Below are 27,862 nucleotides of genomic sequence, written 5' to 3' on the forward strand. Positions count from 1 at the left end.
GCATTTGACACAAAACTAATCTCCAGAATGTATCATGATAAACAGTTTACTATCTTTCCCAACTTTAAGGGTTATGCGCCCTCTATTGTGCACAGAAAATACAAGTCATACAATATATATTCATTGTAAAAAATATCACTTGTTGGTTATAATGTTTCTATGACATTTATTCAGCTTCTTGTGTTACGTGAAGTCCTCTTCTCCCCTTCTCTTTTTAAAGTTAAAAATTTTCTGAAAATAAAAATAAACTCATTTAGTAGATATATTAGAAGTGGAATAGCTCTAATTCTAGGTTTTAGCACTTTTAACAAGTAAATTTTTCTGAACTTGTTGAAGTGGTCAAGTACAAGTAGGTTAATGAATAGCCAAGAATACTGAAGCAAATTCACTCCATTAACCAGGGCCGAAAACAACATCTGGGGAAAAATTAAGAGAATGGTTCAGAAAAAATTTTTTATATTTAAAAATTCTGCTAAACTGGAGGTGTAGCTCAGTGGTAGAGCCCTTGCTTTAATATGCCTGAGGCCATAGGTTCAATCTTCAGCACCAAAAACCAAAATTGATTATTTTGTATTCTTTTATGGTATGTACTAAATAAACAAATAAACAAACAAACAAATGGTGCATGCCTATAATCCCAGTAGTTGGGAGCCTGAGGCAGGAGGATCACTGCAAATTTAAGGCCAGGCAGGGCTACACAGTGAACTCAAGGCCAGTCTCAACTACATTGTGAGACCCTGTCTCAAAAAAAAAAGTGCCTCTACGCCTAGTAGTGAACTCAAAAATTCAATTTGGCATCATCCTTCTTTCAGTTTGTTTCCTTTTCATTCCCTCATTCTTCACATCACCCAGTTTTAGGATCACACTCCTCTTGTACTCTCAAAATTATTAAAAATGTAACTATGATCAAATGTGCCACCACACCTCTTTAATCCAAGCTACGTAGGAGACTGAAGGAGGATCGTAAGTTCAAAGCCCACTTCAGCAATTCAGGAAGACCCTGTCTCAAATTTTAAGAAAAACACAGGTTAGAGATGCAGCTCAGTGGTACAGTGGGGGCCCCTGCTCCACATAGCTGCGATCTTCATTCAGAGTTTCAAATGATCACAAGCTTATAGATACTATAATTTCTGATTGGAGGGGAAAAAAATCAATGACAACTAAGTACCACACACTGTACTATTTTCGTAAGAAAGTAATTATTGTTTACCTTTTTAGGTTACTAGTGGATGTCACCAAGGCTAAGAGGCGGAAGTATAGAAAAAGAGAAGAACTAAAGCCTAATGTTTTCATAGCCGGAAAGACTTTTGGTAATTTTCTTAGATGGGTAATGTCTGATACTCTATAGCTTAAATATTCATTGGTCTTTTTTTAAAAATGTGAACAGCAACACTGATATTTCTCTGGGAAGTGTGAATACAGAGCTCTTTCTTCCCACTGGTACTGGGGATTGAAGCCTTTACACTGAGCTATATCTAGGCCTTTTTACTTTAAGTAATCATTTTGAAATAAATAAAAGTCTTTTAAATTCTGAAAAGAGATTTTACAGTTGTTTGGGATAGCACGACATTCAAAAAAGAGATATGGCTATATAAGATAATTTCTTTATAACAAAGGACAAACCATTTACTAGGAGAATCTGTAATACATACAACAAACTACAGTTAGGGTTATGCAAAGAGCTCACACAACAGTATGAAAACTGAAAAAAAAAAAAAAAAAAGTAAAAAACTGACCAAAAAAATAAGCAATTCACAAAAATAAAAATGGAAATGGCCAGATAATTATGAAAAGAAGCTCAAGTTCATTAGCAATCAGGAACATATGTATTAAAATAAAATGCAAAAAAAAAATATGTTATTTTCCACCTAATAAAAAGAGTTGAGGCCAGGTGTGGTGGCGCACATCTGTAATCCCAGCGCTTAGGAGGCTGAGGCAAAAAGGATTGCCACAAGTTCCAGGCCAGCCTGGGCTACAGAGTGAGTTCAAGCCTGTCCCATTTAAAAAAACAAAAAAAAAATTTGTGAAGGGTTTAATCATTACGCAGAAAAGGGACACTCCAATAGAAAGCTAAAGAATAGACAAATTTAAAAAGATATATGGCCAATATACCTGAAAAAATGTTCTATTTTAATGACTAATTAAAAGAATAGGGCAACCCATCTGGGACCCCTCCTGCCTCTCAGGAGGTAGTCCTATTATTCATTCCTATTCCCCAATAATTTTTCCTACTCAAAAGGGAAAAAAAAGACTAATATGAAACTGTAATTTTTAAAAAAGATAATACTTAATGTTGGAAAAGGTGCCAGGAAATTGGTATTGGTAATGAATACAAACTGGTGCATACTTTTAGAGGTCACCAGACAATAGGGTTCAAAATCCTTTAAAATGTGCACATGCTTTTCTTTTGTAAATATACATATATATTTAACTATGTAAGGAGAGGACAAAAGAGGCCCTGGACAGTGATGGCTGGCTTAACACAGGAGACATGGGGAAGTGGCTGCCGGAAGGAACCCTTAAAATCATCAATCGGAAAAAGCACATAATTAAACTTGCTCAGGGAGAATATATTGCATCTGAAAAGACTGAGACCATCTACATCCAGAGTGAGCCTGTAGCACAAATCTATGTCCACGGGGACAGCTTAAAGGCCTATTTGGTGGGCACTGCAGTGCCTGACCCTGAGGTCATGCCCTCCTGGGCCCAGAACAGAGGAACTGAAGAGACCTATGGCGAGGACTGTAGAAGTAAGGACCTGAAGAAAGCCATTATAGAAGATCTGGTGAGGTTAGGAAAAGAAAGTGGACTTCACTCTTCTGAGCAGGTTAACTACATATATATTACATGTCTTACAGATATACACATACACAGAAACATATAAACATATTTTACATATAAACATTATTTAAACATGTATTTTATATGTAAATGTTTTTTACATAGGGAAAATACACACATATTTTTTATATAAACATATAATATAAATGTATACATATACTTTTTTTAACATAAACTTTTTTTTTTTGGAGACAGGCCACTATTAAAAATAAAACTAAATGATGCTTCATTTATTAACCTAGAGTGGTTTTTTTTTGTTTGTTTGTTTTGGTTTTTTTTTTTGGTCTTTTTGAGACAGGGTTTCGCTATGAACTTCAGGCTGGCTTTAAACTCACTTTGAGGGAGCTCGGGATTTAGCTCAAAGGCACAGCGCCTGCCTGGCAAGCGCAAGGTTGAGTTCGATTCCTGGTACCGGAAAAAAAAAAACAAAAAAAACCTAAACTCACTTTGTAGCCAAGGTTGGCCTCAAACTCACATCAATCCTTCTGCCTCAGCCTCCCAAGTGCTGGGTTTACAGGCTGGGATTACAGGCATGTGCCACCATGCCCAGGTGTGGTATTCTAAATATAATGAGTAAAAAGCTTAGCAGATTCACAATATATTATTGTAGAATAAATAAGCACTTATTTAAAGGTACAGAAATCACAGAAAAGTAAAGAATGACATACTGCATGAGTTAACAATGGTTATTTCCAGGTTTTCTGGGTGTGTATATGTGCTGAGGTAAGGTGTAGGCTAGAAGTTTTTTGAGAGTATAAGTGATTCTTTTGGGGTATTTAAGATAGTTCTAATAGAAATTTTTATAAAAATTGAAAGCTTTTTTTCCCCAAAATTATAATAAAGTTATACTTTTTAAGGTGTGTTACAAAAAATAAGCCATTGTGGCCTAGCATGGTGGCACACACCTGTAATCCTAGCACTTGAGAGGCTGAGGCAGGAGAATAGCCTTGAGTATGAGTCCAGCCTGAGCTACACAGTGAGTTCAAGGCCAGTCGAAACTACACTGTGAGTCTCTATCTCAAAAATCAAAAAACAACAACAAAAATTAACTTTCGTCAATTTTTTTGTTAAGTTTCAAATTGTCCTCAAAATATTCAGGATAAGTTAGATATTTACATTCAAATAATATTTAAAAATAATAGCACAATATAAACAATTATTTCATGAAAAAAAATAATAAACACACAAAATATTAAACTACCCCCACAAGACCTTTAATAGAATGAAATCTAGATTTAATATAATAGTTACCCACAGTCCTCATTAACCATGGACCATGTTAATGTCTAATTAATAATACACATATAGAGGGAAAAAAATCTAGAAACTTAGTAGGGCCCACAGTTTCCATAACCACACAAGTACATCACAGTTCAGTTATGTAGTTTTTCTCCTATTTGGCTTATTGCCACAATTCTGTGACATTTACTGGAAAACTATAATCCTCTTGCTACTGTTAAATAAAAACATTTGCTTTCCAGAAATCAATAAAATGAGTTAGTCACACACATTAATATTCAAAATGTTTTCCAATGTAAACAAGGTTAATATTTCCATTTCAAGAATTTTTCAAAATCATCATCTATAGCTTATTCCGTCTTACCAAAATTTCCTTTTTGATTATCAAAAATGTAGCACAGTCAACAGTGTTTTGGTCATCCCATTTCCACTTAAAACTAGTTTGTAGCTTCACCCCTTCTATATTGTTGGTGGCGGGGCTGGGGATTCAGCTCAGCAGCACAGCGCCTGCCTGGCAAGCGAGAGGTCATGAGTTCGATTCCGGGTACCAGAAAAAAAAAACAAAAAAAAGATTGACTATACTGTTGGTGGGAATGTAAACTGGTAAAACTATTATGGAACTCAGTATAAAGATTCCTCAAAACCAAAATAGAAATTCCATTCCACTCAGCTATTCTCCTTCTAGTTATCTTCCTAAAAAATTTTAAGACACATTACTGTGATACAGCCAGGTGTGGCGGCTCACGCCTGTAATCTTAGCACTTGGGAGGCTGAGGTAGGAGGACTGCCGTGACATTGAGGCCAACTTGGGCTACACAGTGAGTTCAAGGCCAGCCTGGACTACACAGTGAGATCCTGTCTCCAAAAAAACAAAAACAGTAACTGTGATACATGCATATTCATGTTTATAGTAGCACAATTCATAATAGCTAGATCTTAAAAGTGGTCAGTATGTTCATTAACAGATGGATAAAGGAAGTATGACATTTATACACAATGGAGTACTATTCTGCCATAAAGAAAAACTTGAGTCATTTGTAGGAAAATGGATACATCTAGAGACCATATGTAAAATGAAGTAAGTCAGGCACGTGAGCTTAAACATTGCATCATTTCTTTTCTATGAGAAGCCCAAAAAATAAATAAAGAGCAAAATAAAAGATAATAGGGCTGGGCATGTTGGTACATGCCTGTAATCCCAACACTCAGGAGGCTGAGCAGGAAAACCACCCTGAGTTTGAGGCCACCCTGCACTACATAGTGAGTTCAAGGTTACCCTGAACTACACAGCAAGACCCTGTCTCAAAACAAGCAAACAAATAAACTAGGTAACAGATCTTTTGCAAAAGGGAAGAGGACCACGACATGGAGGGGAAGGGAATAAAAAGAAGACTTAAGATGTGTTAAATACATGTACCAACTTCTCATGTAATACAAATATGTAATAATAAAATAAAAGTTGAAAAAATTAAAAACTACTTTCTGGATTTCATATAGAAAGCAACAGAAGTTCACTGTAGGAAACAGAAGAAAATCATAAATAATAGACCACTAAAACACATGGTTAAACGCAAAATTTAACAGAAGTAATCTCAATGTGTCACCAGGCGCAAGGTCATGAGTTCGACCCCAGTTACCGCAAAAAAAAAAAAAAAAAAAGAGTTTATCAATGTGTCACCAGTTACCTGACTCATTAATTACAACAATACTTTGTATTGTCTCATGCTTAAATTTTGTTTTTGGACTGTATCTTCAACTGTGGTAAAATTGTGATAATCACATTAAACATAAAACTTTAGCCATTTTAAGCACACAATTCAGTGGCTTAAAGTATGTTCACAATATTGTGCAATCATTACAACACACAGCTAACTTAGGTAGAAATATTACAGGCAGTCAGACAGGGCTAGGCCCTTAAGAGTTAATGGAGAAAATGAGAACATATTACAACTGTGGCGAGAGACATATCTGTCCATGGTGAGGCCTCAAGGTAAGTTGGTTTCGGTTTTTTTTTTCCAAACCAGGAATCGAACTCAGGACCTTGCACTTGCCAGGCAGGTGCTTGTGCCGCTGAGGTATATCCCCGGCCCCGTAAGGTGGAATGATCAGGGCTCCATGCCTCCCCAGGGGATAATAAATCAAAAGATAATACTATAAATGGTACCAACTGTTCTAATAGGACCACACTCCAGTCTTTTTTCTTACTTTTTTTTTGGCCTAGGCAGGACTTGACTTGCATTCCCTCTGCCTTAGCCTATCCCAGTGCTGATTACAGACCTGTATTAGCAAGCTTGGACATAACTGACATATTTTTAGTTTAAAAGGATCAATTCCTGAGTTAGGGTTTATTTCAGTGATAGAGTATTTGCCTAGCACATGCAAGGCCATTGGTTCAATCCCCAATACTGAAGAAAATGAAAATGAAAATTGAAATTTGAGCCATGCATGGTAGATGGTAGAACATATTTATAAGCTCAGCAAGCTGGGAGGCTGAGCCAAGATCATCCCAAATTCAAGGCCAGCCTTGGGTACAGTAAATTCAAGGCCAGCCTGAACTACAAAGCAAGACCCTGTCTCAAGAAAAGCCTCCCAGAGTACTGGCATCACTATGCCTGGATCCCACTAACGAATTTTAAAGGTAAAGTTTGCTACCAGGAATATGATACAATTGAAAACTACAAAACTCAGGGCCAGGGATATAGCTCAGCGGCACAACAAGCACCTGCCTGTCAAGAGCAAAGTTCTGAGTTTGACACCCGGTACCAAAAAAAACAAAAAACAAAAAACTCAGCTCCGCACAGTGGTGTGTGCCCGTAGTCTCATCTGCTTGGGAGGCTAAGGCAAGAGGATCACTTGAACCACAAGTTTGGAAACACTCTGGGCAACATAACAAGATACCACCTCAAATTAAGTAAAGTAAAATAAAATTTCTTATTAAATTTTAAGATTCATTTAATAGTTGTGGAAGAAGAGGTTGAACTGAGGTCACATATACATCCCACCTCACTCTACTAAAGTCTCAGAGAAAGTCAGCCAGGTAAAGCACTTGAGAAAGGTGGATTGTGTAAAGCAGATTATGCACTTGAAAATTTTATTTTCAAGAGCTGAGGTTTTAGCTCAATGGAAGAGCCCTTGCCTAGCATGCATGAAGCCCTAGCTTCAATTTTTTTTTATTATATGTTTTCTCCAGTTATATTATCACTCCTCAGGTTAACTGGTTATATTCTGTTCTATGGAGCCAGACTTTTGAAAATCATTATTTATTAAGACCCATACTGAGCTGGGCATGGCACATGCCTATAATTCCATTATTCTGGGAGTCTGAAGCAATAGGATCCCAAGTTTGAGCCCAACCTGGGTAGCTCAGCAATTTAGTGAGACCCTGCCTCAAAAAATAAAAAGGGCTGGGGACATAGTTCAGTGTAAAGAACCTGTATTTAATCCCCAGCACTACAAAAAATTAAAATAAAAGACCCATTCCAAATATTAATCCTCCCAAACAGAAAAAACAAGTCCTGCTAGGGAACATTGTATTTTCCAATTCAGGCAACAGATATCTTTAGCTGGTGGCACACGCCTGTAGTCCCAGCACTTAGGAGGCTGAGGCAGAAGGATCAGCATTAGTTCGAGGCCAGCTTGGTCGTATCATCGGTTCAAGGTCAGCCTCATGAACTACATAGCTAGACCCTGTCTCCAAAAAAAAAAAAAAAAAAAAGTCAAAAACAAAAACCAAACCAAAAAAACAAAACACCAAAAACAAAAACAAACAAAAAAAGAAACTAGGTATCACTGATGCCATAAAAACTTAAAAGTCATATTTCTAGCCTTAATTATACATGATGGTCTCATTATTTATTAATTTAATTAACAGTCCAAATTCTATTTTTTTACTCTGTAACATGTTGTACATAAAAAAAAAAAATCCCTTAAGAGAGCTTTTTTTATATTACACAGTTATACATTTTCCCCTAAAAATACCTTTCAAGTTCACAAAAACTTTCTGATTCAAGTATTCTGGGTTAAGTGAACAAATCCATTTCAATTTTATCTTATTTATATAAATTCTTGTCTTTACAGATTAAATAGTTCCAATTTTTTTGTTTTTTTCCAGTATTACAGATTGAGCCAGAGCCTTTATACTGAGCTATATCCCCAGTCCTAATTCTTTAAAAGCCTAGTTCTTCATTTATAGTCATTTAATAAAACAATTATTATTAAATGGAAGCTTAGTACATGGTTGTGTTTAACTAACACACCACTCAGACTTCAAATATCCTCCTTCCTACTCTGGATGCAATATTCATTCATATAATAAATATTAGAATGTACAGTCACTGCCCTTCAGTGTATAACTTTTTAAATAAAATTTTACTTCACTGGATGCTCTTTAGCGTTTATTACACCTTTACTTCTGTGGCTAATTTTAATGCATTACAATTTTATTATGTTTTACATTTCCTCCCCTGCACATATGCATATAGTAGCCCCCCTTATCCATCAGGGATACATTAAAAGACCACTAGTGGATGCCTGAAACTAAAGGACAAAACTGTAGTTATACTATGATTTATCTATGACTATGATATTTTTAACCATAGCTATAATAAAGTTTAGTTTAAAAATTAAGAGTTATAATACTATTGATCATTAAATATAAAATAATTATAGCAATATAGTATAGTAAAAGTTATCTCAATATGGTCTTGATAAATATTAATATTTTCTGGCAGCAGTTGACTGTAAGTAACTGAAACCTCAGAAAGTGAAATGCAAATAAAGGGGGATTATTATAATCAGTATTTAAACACAAAAGCATTCCTATATTTTGGGAGAACTTTCCTCATCGTAGTTCCATAATTTTATCAAGACTTAACAATGGTTGAAAGAGAATAAAATACTTAAAAATAATTTTTTTTTTTGAGCCAGTCTTGCTATATATAGTTCAGGCTGGCCTCGAACTCACTATGTAGCCCAGGCTGGCCTCAGACTCATGACACTCCTCCTGCCCTCAGCCTCCCAAATGCTGAGATTACAGGTGTGTGCCACCATGCCCAGATAAAAATAAATCTTTAAACTGAGTATGGCTCATGCCATAACCTCAGTACTCAGGAGGCCTAGGCAGAAGGATCACCAAAAAATTCAAAGCCAGTCTGGAATACACAGTTAGTTCAAGGCCAGCGTAACTACACAGTGAGACCCTGCCTCAAATAGAGATAAACAGATAGATTGCTAGACAGACAGACAGACGGATGTTTTAGAACAAGTTTATAATCTATTCTCTGAAAACTACACAATATTGTTAAAAGAAACTAAAGATCTAATAAAATGGAAAAATATCCCATATTCATGGGCAAAAATTTAATATTCAGATGGTGATACTCCTCCAATTAGTTGACAGATTCAACATAATCACTGTTAAATTCATAGCCAGCTTCCTTGGAGAAATTGAGAGGCTGTTCCTAAAATTGATATGGTAATTTCAGGAACACTAAATAGCTAAAACAATCTTGGAAAAGAACAAAAAGCTTGAAAAAAACTATGCTTCCTTGTTTCACAAAGCTATAATAATCAAACAGGATGGCACTGGTGTACAACAGACATGCAGATGAAAAGAACAGAACTAACTGAAGGTCCAGAAATATACCATATACCTATGACCTACTGATTTTTGACAAGAATGCCAAGATCGCTGAATGTGGAAATAACAGTCTTCACAATCAATGCGCTGGGGCAACTGCGTAACCACACACAAAAGAGTGAAACTGGTACACTCTTACTTTACACCATACACAAAAATTCACTCAGAAGTATCAGAGATCTCATACATTTAAGAGCTAAAACTATAAAGACTTTTTTAAAATACATGGTTGTACTACATAATGGTTACATTCATCACAGGGAGTTGGTACGTGTACTTAACACATCTTATTTCTTTTTTTTTAATTCCTGTACCCCTCCCTTTCCTCACTGTTCCCTCTAAATCTTAGTCCCATTTATAAAAGTTTTATTTTCATCTTTTTCCCTTCATTATTATTTTTTTTTTGAGACAGGCTCTTACTCTGTAGTCTGGGCTGGCCTTGAATGCACTATCTCACGGGAATCCTGCCTCAGCCTCTCAAGTGCTGCGATTACAGGCGTGCACCACCAGGCCTGGCCTCCCTTTCATTCTTTCTATCCCCTTCCCTCCCTTCCTCCCCCTTACCCTCCACCTCTTGTCCCCTCCCCATCCATTTAAAAGATCTCCCTACTTACAATTTATCTACTTTGCCATTTACACACACACACACACACACACACACACACACACACACACAGCTTCTTTATGGCAGAACAGTACTCCACTGTGTATAAAGACCACATTTTCTTTATCCACTCAACTGCTCTTGGGCATACAGGCTGTTTCCAAGATTTAGCTACTACGAATCGTGGTCCTACAAACATGGGTATGTATGTATCCTTGTGATATAATGATTTTCTTCTTCTGGGAAGGAGCATAGTTTCTATTATTCTTTTATTTCATTTTTTAAATTTCTTTTGATTTATTCTTCAGGAAATAGAATAGCTTAGTAGAATGCAATTTCTATTTTGAGGAATCCCTATACTGACTTCCAAAGTGACCGTACAAGTTGACATTCCTACCAACAATAAAGATTCCTTTTCTCCCACATTCTCACCAGCATTTAATTTCTTGATGACAGCCACCCTTTCTAGATTAAAATGGTACCTCAATGTTGTTTTAATTTGCATTTCTCCAAGGACCAGGGATATTGAATGTTTTTTCATGTATTTATTGGCCATTTATACTTCATCTGAGAAATGTAAAACTATGAAACTCTTTTTTTTTGCCAGGCAGGCGCTTTTGCCACTGAGCTAAATCCCCAGCCCCCCAAACTATGAAATTCTTAAGAGAAATAGATATAAATCTTTGTGACCCAGGATAAGGAAACAACTTCTGATATATGACACCAAAACATGAGGAACAAGAGAAAAAAGATACATCAGACTTCATCAAAATTGAAAACATCTGTTCCAGTATGATAGCACGTGTCTGTAATCCCAGCTATATGGGAGGCTGAGCCAAGAGTATCACAGGTTCAAGGCTAGTCTGTACTACATAGTAAAAATTTGTCCATATTGTTTTTTGAGACAGCATCTCACTATGTAGATCAAACTGTCCTTGCACTCACTATGTAGCCCACACAAGCCTCAAACTCATGACAATCCTCCTGCCTCAGCCACCCAAGTGCTGCAATCAGAGGCATGTACCACCTTGCCCAGCCCAAATTTGTCTTTCAAAAAATTTAAATGACAAATAAATGGCCCAAAGCCTTACACAGATTTTTCTTCAAGACACACTAATGTTCAGTAATTATACAAGAACATGCTCAACATCATTTTTCATAGAGAAATGTAAATCAAAACCACAAGATATACTATATCACTTCATACCCAGTAGAATGGCTATAATAAAGACAGTAAGTATTGTCAAGGATGCAAAGAAAACAGAAACCTCATACATTGACAGTGAAAGTGAAAAATAGTTCATCCACCATGGAAAGCAAGCAGTTCAGCAATCCTTTAAAAAGTTAAAAATAGAATTGCCATACAACCCAGTAATTCTAAAGAAAAATGAAATAATTTACCTACACAGAAATATGCCACAAATGATCACTGCTCCGCTGTCATGTTAGTCAAAATGTGGAAACAAGTCAATATTCATCAACTAATGAATTTATAAGCAAAATGTGGTATATCCATATAATGGAGTATCATTCAGTCATTAAAAATGAATTGCTTAGTTAGGCATGGGGTGCACACCCATAATTCCAGCCCTCTGGAAGGCTGCGGCAGGATGATTATCACAAGTTTGAGGCCAGCCTGCAAATATATAGTGAGTTCTAGGCCAGCCTGGACTACACAGCAAGACTGTCTCAAAAAAAAAAGAATTGCGAGGCTGGGGATTTAGCTCAGCGGCAAAGCGCCTGCCTGGCAAGCGCAAGGTTGTGAGTTCGGTTCCTGGTACCAGAGAAAAACCAAAAAAAAAAAAAGAATTGCTTGCTGGGCACAGTGGAGCACACATGTAATCCTAGCACTCGGGAGACTGGGCGGCTGAGCCTGGAGGATCACTGCAAGGTTGTGGCCAACCTGGGCTACACAGTGAGTTCAAAGTCAGCCTAAACTACATAGCGAGATCCTGTCTCGGCGGGGAAAAAAAAAGACCACTTAAAAAATATGCTAAGTAAAACAAAACAGTCACAAAAGACCACACATTATATGGTTCTTACATGAAATGTCTAGAACAGGCAATCCACAGAGATAGAAACTTAATTAGTAGTTGCCAATTCCTAGGGGAAGAAGAAAATGGAGGACTGCTTAATCCATAAAGGGTATCTTCATGAGGTGATAAAAAAGGTTTAGAGAGTGTGAGTAGTGTGCATTGGTAGACAGACTTTATGCTTGGCATTTTCAAGACGATGGGTACAATCCCCAGAACAACAAGAAGTTCACGAATTAGTGGTAATGACTGGTTACACATTGTGACTAGTTTAAAAAGAAAAAAAGAAAAAAAAAAAACAACACTAAAATGTACATTTAAAATGGCTAAAATGATGAACTTCATTTGAATTTTATCTCAGCTTTTAAGAGACTATAACCAGTAAGCTGGGCACAGTGGAGCAGGCCTATAATCCAAACACTAAGAAGACCGAGGCAGAAGGATCATTGTGAGTTCCAGGCTGGCTTGGGATACAAATGAATTCAAAGTCAACCTGAAGTACACAGAGAGACACTCTCTTAAAGAAAAAAAAACCTCAGGAGCCAGGTTTTAGGAATTTGGATTTCATCTAAAAACCCACTGATACCATAAAAGAATTTTTTTCTCTCCACAAAATAAAAATTCTTTTTCCTCTGGGGAGGGAACTCAGAGCCTCACACTTGCTGGGCAAGTACTCTACACAGAGCACCCCCCACCCACCACCTTCATTAAAAGATTTTTAAACAAGTGATAGGATTAGATTTATATTTAGGAAACAAAGACTATGTAACAAAGGACTACTTACGAATGCCTAAACCTTAACATACACATGTAGTAGTAACTGATCTGGATGTGCAAAACTACTGGACCCTGCTGGGCATGGTGCCATACCCCATAATCCTATCACTCAGGAAACTAAAACAGGCTAAGCATGGTGGCACATGCCTGTAATCTCAGCACTCAGGAGACTGAAGCAGGAGAATCACTATGAGTTTGAGGTTAGCCTGGGGTACATAGTGACTTCAAGGCTGCCCTGAACTACACAGTGAAACTCTGTCTCTAAAAAAAGGCCAAAATCGGAAAGATGACTGCAAGTTCAAGGCCAGCCTGGACTACGCAGTGAAACCTTGTCTCAAAAAAAAAAAAAAAAAAAATCATGGGGATCACTTCAAGCTCAAGACCAGCCTGGCCTACATAGGAAGACCTTGTCTCAAAAAAACAAAAACAAAACAACTCCTGGTTCCTTATGTTGAACATTATTCCAAATACTCTGGAAATGTTCACTCATTTAATCCTTACATAGGTCTATAAATCTATTATCACATCGTATAGAACAAAGTGAATCACACAGAAAGATTAAGTAACTTGCCTAAAATCACACAGCTGGTTAGTAATGGTATTTCTGAAAGTGTTTTTTTATTCACAAGCCTCATAAATTTTTGGGACTTTGATCTGTCTTTTTTGGGAGGAGAGCGATGATACTGGGTATTAAACCTAACACCTCTCCACTAAGCTATATCCCCGAAACTCCCTCCCCTTTTTTGGGACAGGGTCTCACTATGTTGTTCAGGATGGTCTCAAATTTGATGTGATCCTCCGGCTTCAGCCTATAATAAGAGTAGTAATTTAGTTAACTAATGACTTTGTATACTCCAACTACTTTACTACCCAAATCTTTAAAAAGCAATAATTCTTTTTAACAAAATTGAGTAACCATTTTATCCAAAACCTCCACAATTCAAATACCAAACATAAAGCCGGGCATGGTGGGGCATGCCTGTAATCCCAGCACTCGGGAGGCTGAGGCAGGAGGATCGTTTCGAGTTCATTGCCAGCCTGGGCTACAAAGTGAGCTCAAGGCCAGCCTGAACTGCATAGTGAGACCCTGTCTCAAAAAGATTAAAAAAAAAAGACAGATGTATTTGTTTTCAGATATTTATGTGAACTAGTAAATGTGATAAAAAAAAAAAAAAAAAAAAAAAAAAAAAAACATAAATCTTCATCTTGTACACAGTATTATAGGCAAGAACAAATAAGTATATGAAAAGTTCTTCACAAACATTTGTAATCCTATTAAAACTCAATCTAGGGGCTGGGGATTTAGCTCAGCAGCACAGCACCTGCCTGGCAAGCACAAGGTTGTGAGTTTGATTCCCAGTACCGGAAAGAAACCAAAAAAAAAAAACAAAAAGATCCACTGAAACTCAATCTATGTCTATATTTTCCATTCATTCACTCTTTTTTTTTTCTCACTGGGAATAGAACTCAGGACCATGTGCTTGCCAGTAGACACTTGAAACACTGGGCTGTATTGCTGGCTCACTCATTATTATTATTCTAGATAACAAAACTAACGAAAACTTAAAAAAAAAAAAAAACACAAAAAATAGTCATGTAAACTTCAGTAGTATTTCCAAAATTCTTGTTACTAATTTGTAGGTTCTTTTTTTTTTTTTTTTTGGTCTTTTTAAGGCAGGGTCTCGCTATGTAGTTTAGGCTGGCCTTGAGCTCACTTTGTAGCTCATGATGATCCTCCTGCCTCAGCCTCCCAAGGATTACAAATTATGTAAGTTCTTATAAAATGAGTATTTAACTTAGCACAGTGGCACATGCCTGTAATTCCAGCATTCTGGGAGGCTGAGGTAGAAGGATGACAAGTATGAGCCCAGCCTAAGCAACTCAGCAAGACCTGCCTTAAAAAAAAAATTTAAAACACAAAGTTTTGGGCTGTGGTTTAGTGCAATGACCCTGGCTCGCACTCTCTCTCTCTCTGTCTCTTTCTCCCACACAAACACACGCACATACACTTTATATTTGAGAAATTAATCAGTCATTAATTCCATTTTACACTAGTATTTTTTCAAGTAAACTCTTTGTTTCAGAATGAAGACCAAACAAGTAAACTGCTGCTTAAACTGGAAAAATGGGAAATGTTAACAAACCCTCTCAAATTTCTAACTACAACTATATCTGTGATAGTTAACTTAAGCCTATGCTTGGCTTATGGTCACTATCCTAAGATACACCTAAATACAACTTGTTTGGTTTTGTTTGGTTTTGTTTTTGAGACAGGGTCTCTGTGTAATTCAGGGTGGCCTTGAACTCACTGTGTAGCCCACGCTAGCCTAAAACAGCGATCTTCCTGCTTCAGCTCTTGAGTGCTGGGATTACAGGCGTGCACCACCATGCCCAGCCACAATTTGTTTTATTGACTTAACACAGATGACTATACTGAAAACTTCCATTCAAATAAAAATTTCAAATCAGATCTCCATCAGCATTTAAGTGTTCTTGCTGGGCATGGTGGCACATGCCTGTAACCCCAGCACTCAGGAGGCTGAGGCAGGAGGATCGTTGTAAATTCGAGATCAGCCTGGGCTACAAAGTGAGCTCAAGGCCAGTCGGAACTGCATAGCAAGACCCTGTCTCAAACAGACCAAAAAAAACAAAAAAAACAAAAAAAAACAAAAACAAAAAAACACAACATTTAAGTGTTCTATTATGTTGCTAATAAAAATATTTTTAATATCTAACATTTAAGTAGTGGTGTAGAATATAGTGTGTGTATGTGGTGTGTGTGTGTGCGTCCATGGTCACTGAGCAAATTTCAATTTTATTCAGTCAGTATTTACAACATTTAGTTAAACACAGTACTCATACACAAGACAGTACTCATGTGTAAGGGATCAAAGCCACATTTGTATTGTTTTAATTTTTATACTTTACTATGAAAATTATCAGAGTAGTAAATACTAAATCCCTACATATTCAACTCTGTACTCCTTTACAGGAAAATTTTAACTGGATAAGGTAGCGCACACCTGTAATCCCTGTAATCTGGAGACTGGGGCAGAAGAATCGCCGCAAATTCAAGGATAGCCTGGGCTACATAGTGAGTTGAAGGCCGGCTTGAACTACATAGCAAGACCCTGTCTCAACAACCAAATAACAACAACAATTGTTTTTTTACCCTGAGACTTGGTCTTACTAAGTTGCTGCCCTAGCTGGGCTCAAACTGGCAATCCTCCTGCCTAAGCCTAAGTATCTGGGGTGATCAGGGAGTACTTTTACTTTCTTGCTATACTGGGGACCAAACCCAGGGACTTCACACTGAACTATATCCTTACTTCCAACCCCCTTTTGAGGCGGGGTGTTGTGAAATTTCTGAGTTGCTCAGGTTGGGCTCTTGCCTTATGCTCTCAGAGTGCTGAAATTATAAACATGGGTTACTATGCCCAGCTTATAAATTCATTTTGAGTGAAGAAATAAATAACATTATGGCTAAGTAATCTGTATATGCACATATACATCAAAAATCAATACCCTGTGAGCTAAGTGTATAGCTCAGAAGAAGAGAGCTTGCCTAGCACATACAAAACAGCCCTGGGTTTCACTTCCAACACTACAATAACTGAGTGACTAAAATTTATGTATTTTGACTGGTGATTATACAAATGTATACATTTCAGTATCTCTGTAAAGAATGTTTATTTTTAAAAAGGAAAAGAAAAAATACAAGCAGTAATTAGAACCAACAATTTATAGAGTATCATGAGAAAATGAACATGTGGGTATAAGGAACAGATAAAGAAATGAAAAAAAAAGACAGGTATGGTGGTGCATACCTGTAATGCCAACATATTAGGAGACTGAGAATGAGGATCATATGTTGCACTCTAGTTTAAGTAACTTAATCAGACCCTGTCTCAAAATAAAATTTAAAGTGATGGGGATATAGCTCAGTGCAAAGTCCCTAGGTTCAATCCCTGCATAGTACAGGGAGCAGAAGACGAGAATCAAAGTAAAGTGATAGGATCCCATGCAAAATATCACTATTCTTATAGCATTTCATGTTTTGCAAAGCCCTGCAACATTATGTCAGTTGTTTTCCTCATAACTCTTAAGTAAGCACAGATAATGTCTCTGCCAAAGAAAAGAAAAACTTCTGTGATTTCAAACCAGAAATCCAAACTAGAACTAGAATACAAATCTTCTAACTCCTACAGAACTTTCAGAAGCTGAGTGTGACGGCACATGCCTATAATCCCAGCACTCGGGAGGCTGAGGCAAGATTACTGTAAATTCAAGGCCAGCCTGATTGTGAGATCCTATCTTAGAAAGTATAAGAAATAAAGACCAAAATAGGAGTAATGTTTCTTCTGTTGCTCATCTTTTCTCCTTTTCTCAAATTTATACTGTCTGCAAACATATCAGAAGTAGGAAACAATGACATCATGAATTCCATAAAAAGTACTGCCAAAGAAATCAAGGACCCCAAGCACCTCCATTTCTAAATTCTCCTTAGGAGGAAAAGAGGGTTTCTGTTTACCCTTCTCCTATTTTTTATTTTGGAGTCCTATCATCGGCCAAGACAAAAGGGTATGAACAGACATCTGCTTCAGCTAAATCCTAATGACACCTCCCCCAGCCAAGCAATGATAGTTTGAGAATGTTAAAATATTCCTAACTTTCTGGTGGGGTGTGGTGGCACGTGCCTGTAATCCCAGCACTTGAGAGGCAGAGGTAGGAGGATCCCTGGGAATCCAAGGCCAGCATGAACTACAAAGAACGAACCTGTTTCAAAAAACAAAAAAGACAGGCCAGGAATATAGCTCAGTGGCATAAGTGCCTGCCTGACAAGCGCAAGGTCCTGAGTTTGATTTCTGGTACTCCCCCAACAAAAAAAATTAAAAAAAAGAAATTGCTCCAGAAGGGTCACCATCACATTTTTACTAATTTCTACAGCGTAACTTGCTGACTTTCTTCCAGCATTTTATGAAAGCTGCTTAAAAAAACCAGTACGAAGTATTCTTTTCATACCATCTAAATAGTTCTATAATCTTGTTAGGTAGGATCCAAAGTATAATTACCAATTATCAAATTATCTATATAAACTCAACTTGAGGGTAAAACTATTGAGATTCAAATTCCAACCTTGTTTCCTAGCTAAGTTTTTTGTTGTTAATTGTTTTCTGAAACAAGGTCATGCTATGCAGGTAGAGCTGGCCTTCAACACATGGCAATCCTCCTGCCTCAGCCTCCCAAGTGCTGGGATCATAGGTGTGCGTGACTATGCCCAGCATTCCCTAGCTACATAATCAGGAAAACTTATGAAATTTAACCAAATCCCTCAGAACTTAGTTTGCTCATTTCATAAACTAAGAATGGTGGTATTACCCCATAGGATTTTTTGAGAATATAAAGACTATCTTTTAAATGCTGATACACACTTAATATATAAACTGCTCAAAGTTCTTTATCATTAAATTGTAACCAGTGCTGAATTTATCATATTTTTAAACTACCAATGCTTTTTCCATTAACATCTTATAAATAATGCTTTAAGTAGATTTTTAAATTAAACTAATTTTATAAAGACAAACATAATAAAAAACTTATTGGGGCTGGGGATTTAGCTCAGGAGCACAGCGCCTGCCTGGCAAGTGCAAGGTCGTGAGTTCGATTCCCAGTACGGAAAAATAACAAAAAAAAAAACAAAAACAAAAACAAAATACACTTATTTATCAGAAACTTTTCTGTTCTTGTCTCTTTTTTTTTTTTTTTTTGGTACCAGGAATTGAACTCAGGACCTTGTGCTTGCAGGCAGGCACTTGTGCCACTGAGCTATATCCCAGGCCCTCTTGTCTCCGCCACACCCCGGTACTGAGAATCGAACTCATGACCTCGCACTTGCCAGGCAGGCGCTGTGCCACTGAGCTAAATCCCCAGCCCTCTTGTCTCATTTTTAAGCTTATAATAAACTTAGTAAAGGAGTAAAAACAATATTTTCTTTTTTTTTTTTTTTGTAGTGCTGGGGATTGAACCCAGGACCTTGTGCACGTAAGGCGAGAGCTCTACCACTAAGCCACATCCCCAACCCACTCACAATGTTATCTAAATGAGAAAAAAATGATAACCATTCAGGGCTGGAAAGCAATAATGTAAGTAAATATTTATTAAGTAAATATTAAAAACAAAGCGTAGCAAAGCATAGAGGAACATACCTAAAATCCCAGCACTAAGGAGGCTAAGACAGGAGGATCACCACAGGAGGCCACCTGAGTTACACAGTGAGTTATAAAACTATCTCACAAAAACAAGCTGGAGAGGATGTGGGGGGTAGCTTAGTGGAGGTAGAATGTCTTGCATGCACAAACCCTGGGTTCCGTCCCCAATGCCACAAATAAAAAATAAATAAAAGAGAAAAATAATCTATTTCTTGAAAGTTATTAAGAATAAATAGAACACCTTTAGTCCAAATGCTAAAAGATTCTTAATCATAATCAGGTTTTATTTATATTTGAAAGCTGAGGGCTGGGGCTATAGCTCAGTGGCACAGCACCTAAGTTCAATGTCTGATACCCCCCCAAAAAAATTTCAATTCAGCAACATTAACAAAAAATACATATTTGAAAGCTGAACCCATTACCAGTACTTAATCTATAAATTCTAACTTTTCACACAGACACATGTTTACAATTAATTAGTATCTCTTATCTTGTTAGTTTTTTAAACCTTGATATTTATTAACATAGCAAAGAGAAGACCCTGTCTTAAAAAGAAAGTTTTTTTATTTCTCTAAAGTTAACAGGTTTACAATGTGTCACTAAATAGTCAGACCTGAATGATGCCTCATACCATCTGATCTTTTATTTTTAAGTATTTATTATTCCAAATAGAAAGTATAACCTAATGAGTCAACTTTTTGTAATAAAAAGTGGTTATTTTTTAAACTATAATATTGATCACAATAGGACATGTTTTTCTGAATTATCACTTTCAAAAAGTTTTAGGGAACTACTGAAATAATTCCCTAAAGAGAGCCAAGAGCAAATTACATTAAAGCCAAGAGTAATCGGGTACTTCCACAAACCTCTTGATTAGAAAATGGAATTTTATCTATTTATTATAATAAGCAACAGAATTCTAGTCCTGAATGAAATAATGAAAACAGAGTTTGAGAGACACACAAAAAAACATTATTAACCTGCTGTGTTAATAAATATCAAGTTTACTGGGCATGGTGGCACACTTCTGTAATCCCAGGTTTTGGGAGGCTGAGGCAGGACAATCATTGCAAGTTCGAGACCAGCCTGGGTTACAAAGTGAGCTCAAGGCCAGCCTGAACGACATAGTGAGACCCTGTCTCAAAAAGACAAAATAAATAAATTAGGGAGGGTTTAAAAAGATGATAGGGGCCGGGGCACAAGCTCAGTGGCACAAGTGTCTGCCTGGTAAGCACAAGGTCCTGAGTTCGATTCCTGGTACAAAAAGAAAAATGATAGGAAACAGAGATGGACCTTATTCACAAGAAGTGAAGATGAACTAAGTATGTCTCTACACATGCTTAAATATTATTACTTCCACAAAGACAGTTTTAGATTACTCTGTATGGATCCACAGAGATAACATATATTCTGTAAGAATAGAATGCAATAAATTATTTTACAGTTAAATATTTTCAATAAATCCCTTGCAATAAGGTATCTTCATATGTATCTTCTTATAGGCACTAATGTTCTAATTACCTTACTAACAGGGGCTTGCAGAAAACTCAGGTTTAATGGCAAGTCAGAAATACTTCATAAACCGGGTGTGGTGGCACACGCCTGTAATCCCAGCACTCGGGAGACTGAGGCAGGAGGATCGTTGCAAGTTCGAGACCAGCCTGGGCTACAAAGTGAGCTCAAGGCCAGCCTGAACTGCATAATGAGACCCTGTCTCAAAAAAGACAAAAAATAAAGAACAGAAAGAAAGAAATATTTCATAAAGTCAGGGATAGGAACATAGTTCAGGGGTAGAGGACTTGCTTACTATGCATAAGGCCCTCGGTTCCAACCCCTGTACCAAGGGGGGTAAAAAATATCCCTAAAACATTGCTATTACTATTATTTTTAGGATTTTCATTGTGCAGAGTAATTAAATATAGTGGTGTCGTTTTGGAAAACACTAGCTACTGTCTACTAATTCAATATCAAGATTCATATTTTCTTTAAAAATCTTAGTCTTAATTTTTCTTTTTTTCTTTTCTTTTTTTTTTTGTCTTTTTGAGACAGGGTCTCACTATGCAGTTCAGGCTGATCTTGAGCTCACTTTGTAGCCCAGGCTGGCCTCGAACTCACAAGATCCTCCTGCCTCAGCCTCCCGAGTGCTGGGATTACAGGCATGCACCACAACACCCCGCAAAAATGTTTAAATCATAAGACTGCCTCAAGTTGGTATTCGGCTCCTACTTAACCAGTTCTTTAATCTGATCTACCATATAATCTCTCTTTTTTTTTTTTTTTTTTTTTTTGAGACAGGGTCTTGTTATGCAGTTCAGCCTGACCTTGAACTCACTATGTGGCCCAGGCTGGCCTGGAAATCACAGCAATCCTCCTGCCTCAGCCTCCCCAGTGCTGGGATTACAGACATGTGCCACGATGCCCTACCACATAATTTCTTGTACTTTTAACAGTATTTAAAATTTTTTAAACTATTATTTTTACCTCTCTAGTATTTCCTTGTATTTTCATTTTTCCTGGACTATGCTTTTTCTACCATTTCATCCCATACCTCTGTATTTCTAGAATGGCCTCAGTGATTTGTTTACTTTCACTCAATTTCATTTCTTAGCTTTTTTGTAGGGCAAACAACACATATTACAATGGATATTTTTCAGTATAGAATGGGTAAGAAACAGTGATTTTTTTTCTCTATAGCTAGACTTTTTTCCAAGCACTTCAAGAAAATCCTTAGCTTTAAGAGGTTCAAGTTTGGACCTCTTAACTGCAAATCCTTTTTATTTTTTAATACATGCACAAACCAAGACAGGCATGGTGGTACACATCTGTAATTCTACAACTAGGGAGGCTGAGGCAGGAGGATGGCTGTGAGTTTGTGGCCAGCCTGGGCTACACAAGTGAGTTCAAGGCCAGCCTGAAGTACATGGTGAGACCTTGCCTCAAAATAAATAAATAAATAAATAAAATTAAAAATATATAAACCAGCCGGACGTGGTGGCACACACCTATAATCCCAGCATTCAGGAGGCTGAAGCAAGAAGATCACCACCAGTTTGAGGCCAGCTTGGACCACGTAGTGTGTTTAAGGCCAGTCTGCAAGACCTTGTCTCAAAAAAAAAACAAAAAACCAACAACAACGAACACATACACGTATACACATACATGTTCTCTAAAGAAGGTACGGAAGCAGGGCAATGGTGGTGCACACCTGCAATCCCAGCACTCTGGAGGGGGCAGGAGGATCATTGTGAGTTTGAGATCAGCCTGGCCTACAAAGTGAGTTTAAGGCCAACCTTAGCAAGACCCTGTCTCAAAAAGACCAAAAAAAAAAAAAGTAGGCAAAATACAAAAATTGATTTAAAAAAAAAAAAAAAACTAAAAATCTGGCCACGTACAGTGGCACACATCTGGAATCCGAGATATTTAGCAAGCTGAGGCTGGAGGCCAACCTGACCATCTTAGGAACACTGTGTTTCAAAATAAAAATGTAAGTAAGGTTTGGGAGCTGGGGTTGGTGGCACCCACCAGTAATCCAAGCACTCCTGGAGGCTGAGGAGGAAGATTCCAAGTTCAAATTGAGCCTGGGCAACTTATTGATCAGCAAGACCCGTCTCAAAATAAAAAATAAAAAATGCCGGAGGCCAGGTGTGGTGCACACCTTTAATTCCAGCACTTGAGGTAGGAAGATCACCTGAGTTTGAGGCAGCCTGGGCTACATAGTGAGGTTAAGGCCAGCCTGCACTACAAAGTGAAACACTATCTCAAAAAACAATAATACTGGGGATGTAGCTCAGTACAAAGGCCCTGTATTCAATCCCCAGTATCTAAAAAAAAATTTTTTTTTTTTCTAATTTTAAAGGGGGGGGCACTTGCCTAGCTTGCTTGAGCTCCTGGGTTTAATCGCCAGTACCCTTCCAAAAAAAAAATCCTGGAACTCTGTATGTATACTTTTGTCCAGAATATTTTGTATAAAAAATATAAGACGTTGCTAACATAATTGCAAAGGCATCATTTTTTTATTGTTCTATTAAGAGTGTCACATGAGGTCATTAGAAATAATATTTTAATGACCATATGTTACTCGCATTTATTAGCTAAAGCTAGACTTCTTTTTCTCCTCATGCAATCACTACATTAAATTAAAAGGTGGTGGCAGGAAGGACAAGCATCGTTTAATAGGTAAGTTAAATGCACACTCAGCTGAACAGTAAAGACATTCTGAGTCTATTTCTAAAGTTTAATATAACCATTTATAGGTTTTCTAACTTGTTTCTCTAAAATAAATTTGGACAACGTATGTTCTATTAAAATAATTAAAGTTTATCATACCAGTACTTAAATTCCCCCTCACTCTGGGCTGAGTTTTCATTATACAGAAATTTAAATGACTGATGTAAAGCACACATGCATAAATACATATTGCTAGACAATACTTCATATTATATAACAAAGTCAGACTTCGCTGAAATAAATGAGAAAATGTAATTCTTGGTTTTTCTCCGGTACCAGGAACCGAACTCACGACCTTGCGCTTGCCAGGCAGGCGCTTTTGCCGCTGAGCTAAATCCCCAGCCCAAAAATGTAATTCTTGGAATAAAATGAGTTTTTACAAATGTAAGAAAAAAGTCAGGCTGAGGACATATCTCAGTGATGGAGCACTTCCCTACCACTAGCATGACCCTAGGTTCAATCCTTAGTATTTACAGACACACTAAAAAAACACTGACTATAATAAAGAAACATTTATGTGTGAAATGTGTTATGATGCCTTATATTTGTTTTAAAATGATCCAAGCAAGCTAGGTGTGGTGGTGCACATCTGTAATCTCAGCACTCAGAAGGCTGAGGCAGGAGGATCGTTGCAAGTTCTAGACCAGCCTCGGCTACAAAGTGAGCTCAAGGCCAGCCTGAACTGCAAAGCGAGACTGTCTCAAAAAGACCAAAAAAAAAAAGATGGGGGGGGGGGTCATAAAAGAAACAAGATTACATTGGTAATTGCTAAGGCTTGGTGATGGGTATGGAAGTTCACTGTTTTATTCTCTCACTTTTATGTATTAAGATGTCCAAATTATTATGGTTAAAAAATAACAGTTTGGCATACATTAAATACTTCATTAAAATAAACACTTTTGTTATGATACCTTGTGTCAAAAATTAAAAGACATGACATACTTGATGCTTACACATTTTTTGCATTCTATGTAACCTATAAAAGGATGAGTTGTTTGGTTTTTGTTGTTTTTTTGTTTTTTTTTTTTTTTGGTCTTTTTGAGACAGGGTCTCCCTATGCAGTTTCAAGCTGACCTTGAGCTCACTTTGTGGGCCAGGCTTGTCTCAAACTGCAATAATCCTCCTGCCTCAGCCTCCCGAATGCTGGGATTAAAGGCATGTGCCACCATGCCTGGCAAAAGGATGGTTTTATATTACTGAATATCCTCCCAATCAAAATGAAAATTAACAAATACAGGCACAAATACATACATATGGCTATTAAATAGTTGTGTTTCCATCAACTCATTAAAAATTTTATTTCAACAGTTAACACTTTCTTTTTTCATGTCTTTCTCCTGCCTGATAATCTCTGATTGTAACACTCTGGTTTGTTGCCCAAGAAATAAATGGAATGGTACACACAAGTGACTCTACAACTTGATTACAAATTGAACAATAGGAATAAAACCAGAGATTTGCTTCACTAAGAAACACTTTTAAACATTTCTCTCTTCAAATTGCAGTCATAAAAATATTTTATTTTCTTCTTAATGTAAAGCTAGGGCTTCTTATATGAACGAATACAATCAATAATTAATTGAGAACCTTTTATATGGTCTAAATTACACTGTTGAAACAATTAGCTGACATTAAAGAAAAAAACATTGAGACACCACACTTAGCACTTTAATACTCATTAGCTCACTAAACTTAAGAAATACCTATTTTTATACAAAGAATACAAAAGTTTAAAGAAGTAAAATTACTTGCCCAGGTCACAGAGCTACTAATTTGCTAAACTGGCATTCAAACTTCAACTCAATTATAACACCCACCCCCCCACCCACACCACCCCCTGTTGCCTGCAACTACCTTTAAGGGAGCCAAAAACATACTCCAATCAAACATAACTAATTAGGACCCTTGTTAAGTGAGCCATAAAATATTTAAGTTACTGGTTATATATATTTCATAGTGGTAGCTTGACTTTAGGTAAGGACTACTAACTAAAACACAGAAAGGATTGTTTCTGCTATTGTGGGACTCTGAAAACCTAATCTTTTAATTTCAGCCTGTCTCTCATTTTTGTAATGGGAAAATTAATATCCTTGCTGTCCAATTCCATGTTTATAAGATTCAAAAAAGATAAATGTAAAATCTACAAAGTCCACAGAAAAAAATACCATTTTTTTTTAAACGGTAAAAAAAAAAACCGCACACAAATAGTTTTCTAAATTGTCAGCTGTTCATTCTACAGATTTTAGTATTTCCAGAACATTCTAAAGCACTTTTGCACCAAACACAGTGTAATCATCATCTACTACTTAGCTTTTTTTTCTTTTTTGGTGATACTGGGGACTGAACCCAGGGCCTTCTGCATGCTAAGCAAGCACTGTCACTAAGCTACAGCCTCAGCCCTACTTACTAGCTTTTCTTATCCTTAACTATATTCATAATGACATCAAAACTTCTATAAATAAATAATATATCCATTTGAAATGCTCAACATAAAAAGTTCTAAAATACTAGTTTAAAATACTATGTGTCTGGTGTCAGTCTTTTAAGTATTAATTCATCATTTTAATGTTTGAGCCTTTTCATGTTCACTTTGTGTATAAAAAGGATAGACTTAAGATCTGGGATTCTAAAGTAGAATACCCCATACATAATTAAAATTATTTTTATGCGGTTTTTTTCCCCACAGCCTCTTGAAGCATATACAACAGCCAACAAGCACTTCAAACACAGCAACAAAGTCCACTGAAAGAAACATTTAGCTGCTCTAAAAGAAGGATCAGGCTCTTTAGGAGAAATTACATTGTGTGAGTCTGCAAAGTTTCACACTTTCCCATTTAAACTGCATTTCAGAGAAAGCCTTTGCACACTAACACAATATGCTTTAAAATGGCACTTTGCTGACCTTCCAATAGTCCAGCTCTATGAAAATTCTGTGATGAGTGTAACTTCAGAGAATCTGAAAAACACAAAAAGCATTAAGTACTTTTGATGCTGAATGGGAAAAAAATGCCAAGGATAGCATACATCTCTTATATAACTATCATGTATTTGTAAGAGCCAAAGCCTATATTTGTGTATATATTCCTTGCAAAAGAAAGACTGAGTGCTTCTACATCAGCCTCTAAGCTAAACTTAGATTTTACTAAAGCATTTATTTCATGGAAAATTATCTGACGATTACTGTCCAAACGGTTTTAGTGTTCTGACTATTTTTAGCACCCAATTGTACCACATTATCCCTACTCTAAGAATCATCTCTTGATACTGTCTCTTGTTTCTGACACTCAAAAAACTGTCATTTCTAAACTACTTCAGGTAAGTTCCAGAAAACATCCTGCAGGATGGTGTATGCCAACTAAAGTCATCGGAGCAACAGACGATGGCTATAGTTACTAAGTAGGACTCTACAACAAGCTCGATTGTCTCTGAAGTCCAGCACCTTCCAGAGTAAACCATCTTACTCCGATTCACTTAATTTAAACGTGAAACCGAAGCCTGACCCCACCCCCACCCCCAGGTCAGAATCAGCGGATGGATAAATAAAAATGGACACATAAATGGAAAAACAGGAGAAACATTGTATTTTCTCGGCCAAAGGGTTCACGATGACACTTTTTTTAAACATAGTTAAGTGGTTCGCAGGGGTGAGTCCAGCATTTTGGTTTGATGCCCCTCACACAGGGAACCTGTTCTGACACATTCTTGCAGTGTCCAGCATAGGAATTTCACGCCAGGAGAGACAGATCAAGTGTTAATATTTCAGATGATGGGAATCCCCGCAGACCTTAGCTACTTTAGCCACAAGAGTTTTTAAATGGGAATCTCTGCCCATCGCCCCCTCCCTGCAAGAAGCCCTTGAACAGAAAAGAAGAGAAAATTCTCAAAGGACGTCTGGGCCCGAGCCTGGCAGTCCTGGGAGAAGGAAAAACTAATCCAGGGAGAGCACCCCTATCTTTGTAAAAAAAAAAAAGGGGGGGGGAGGGGGTAAGTAATCAGAATGCCACGGAGGTGGGAAAAGGAGAAAGAAAATTCGGGCCCTTTCCAGCAAGATGACGAGCAGAGGAAGAGCGCCCGGGCGAGGGGGGCCGTCCCGACGTGGGAGGGAGCGGACTAGGCCGGAGGGAGAGGGGGTCACAGCGACGGCGCACAAACAGGCTGGGGGGAGCAAGATGGTGACCCTGCCCCCGGACCGGCCCCGGGACCGGCTCCCGGCCGCGCCACCCGCCGCCGAGCAACTTTGCGGGCGAGGGAGACCCCGGGGAGAGGCTCAGGCCGGCGACCCCCGGGCGGGGAG

General features: G+C 37.4%; 1 protein-coding gene across 8 annotated transcripts in view; it reads right to left on the reverse strand.

The window, feature by feature from the left end:
- Positions 1–27,862, reverse strand: part of Nfat5 (nuclear factor of activated T-cells 5, tonicity-responsive) — a 108,085-nt gene that overhangs the window by 79,877 nt on the left and 346 nt on the right. For 3 of the 8 annotated variants that reach the window (XM_005403549.2, XM_005403550.2, XM_013503966.1), the window contains exon 1: positions 4,445–4,545. The exons of 2 other annotated variants lie outside the window; for them this stretch is intronic. Coding sequence is in view for 3 of the 6 variants with exons in the window: in XM_013503965.1 (XP_013359419.1) it covers positions 26,471–26,526 (56 nt within the window). In the remaining 3 variants the exon portion in view is untranslated. Of the gene's footprint in view, positions 1–4,444; positions 4,546–26,470; positions 26,527–27,862 lie in introns of those variants that run through there. 3 more of the 8 variants (XM_013503965.1, XM_005403545.2, XM_005403544.2) reach the window with 2 other exon arrangements.

Source organism: Chinchilla lanigera, unplaced genomic scaffold, assembly GCF_000276665.1.
Source record: "Chinchilla lanigera isolate Chin_1 unplaced genomic scaffold, ChiLan1.0 scaffold00083, whole genome shotgun sequence".
Lineage (NCBI taxonomy): Eukaryota > Metazoa > Chordata > Mammalia > Rodentia > Chinchillidae > Chinchilla > Chinchilla lanigera.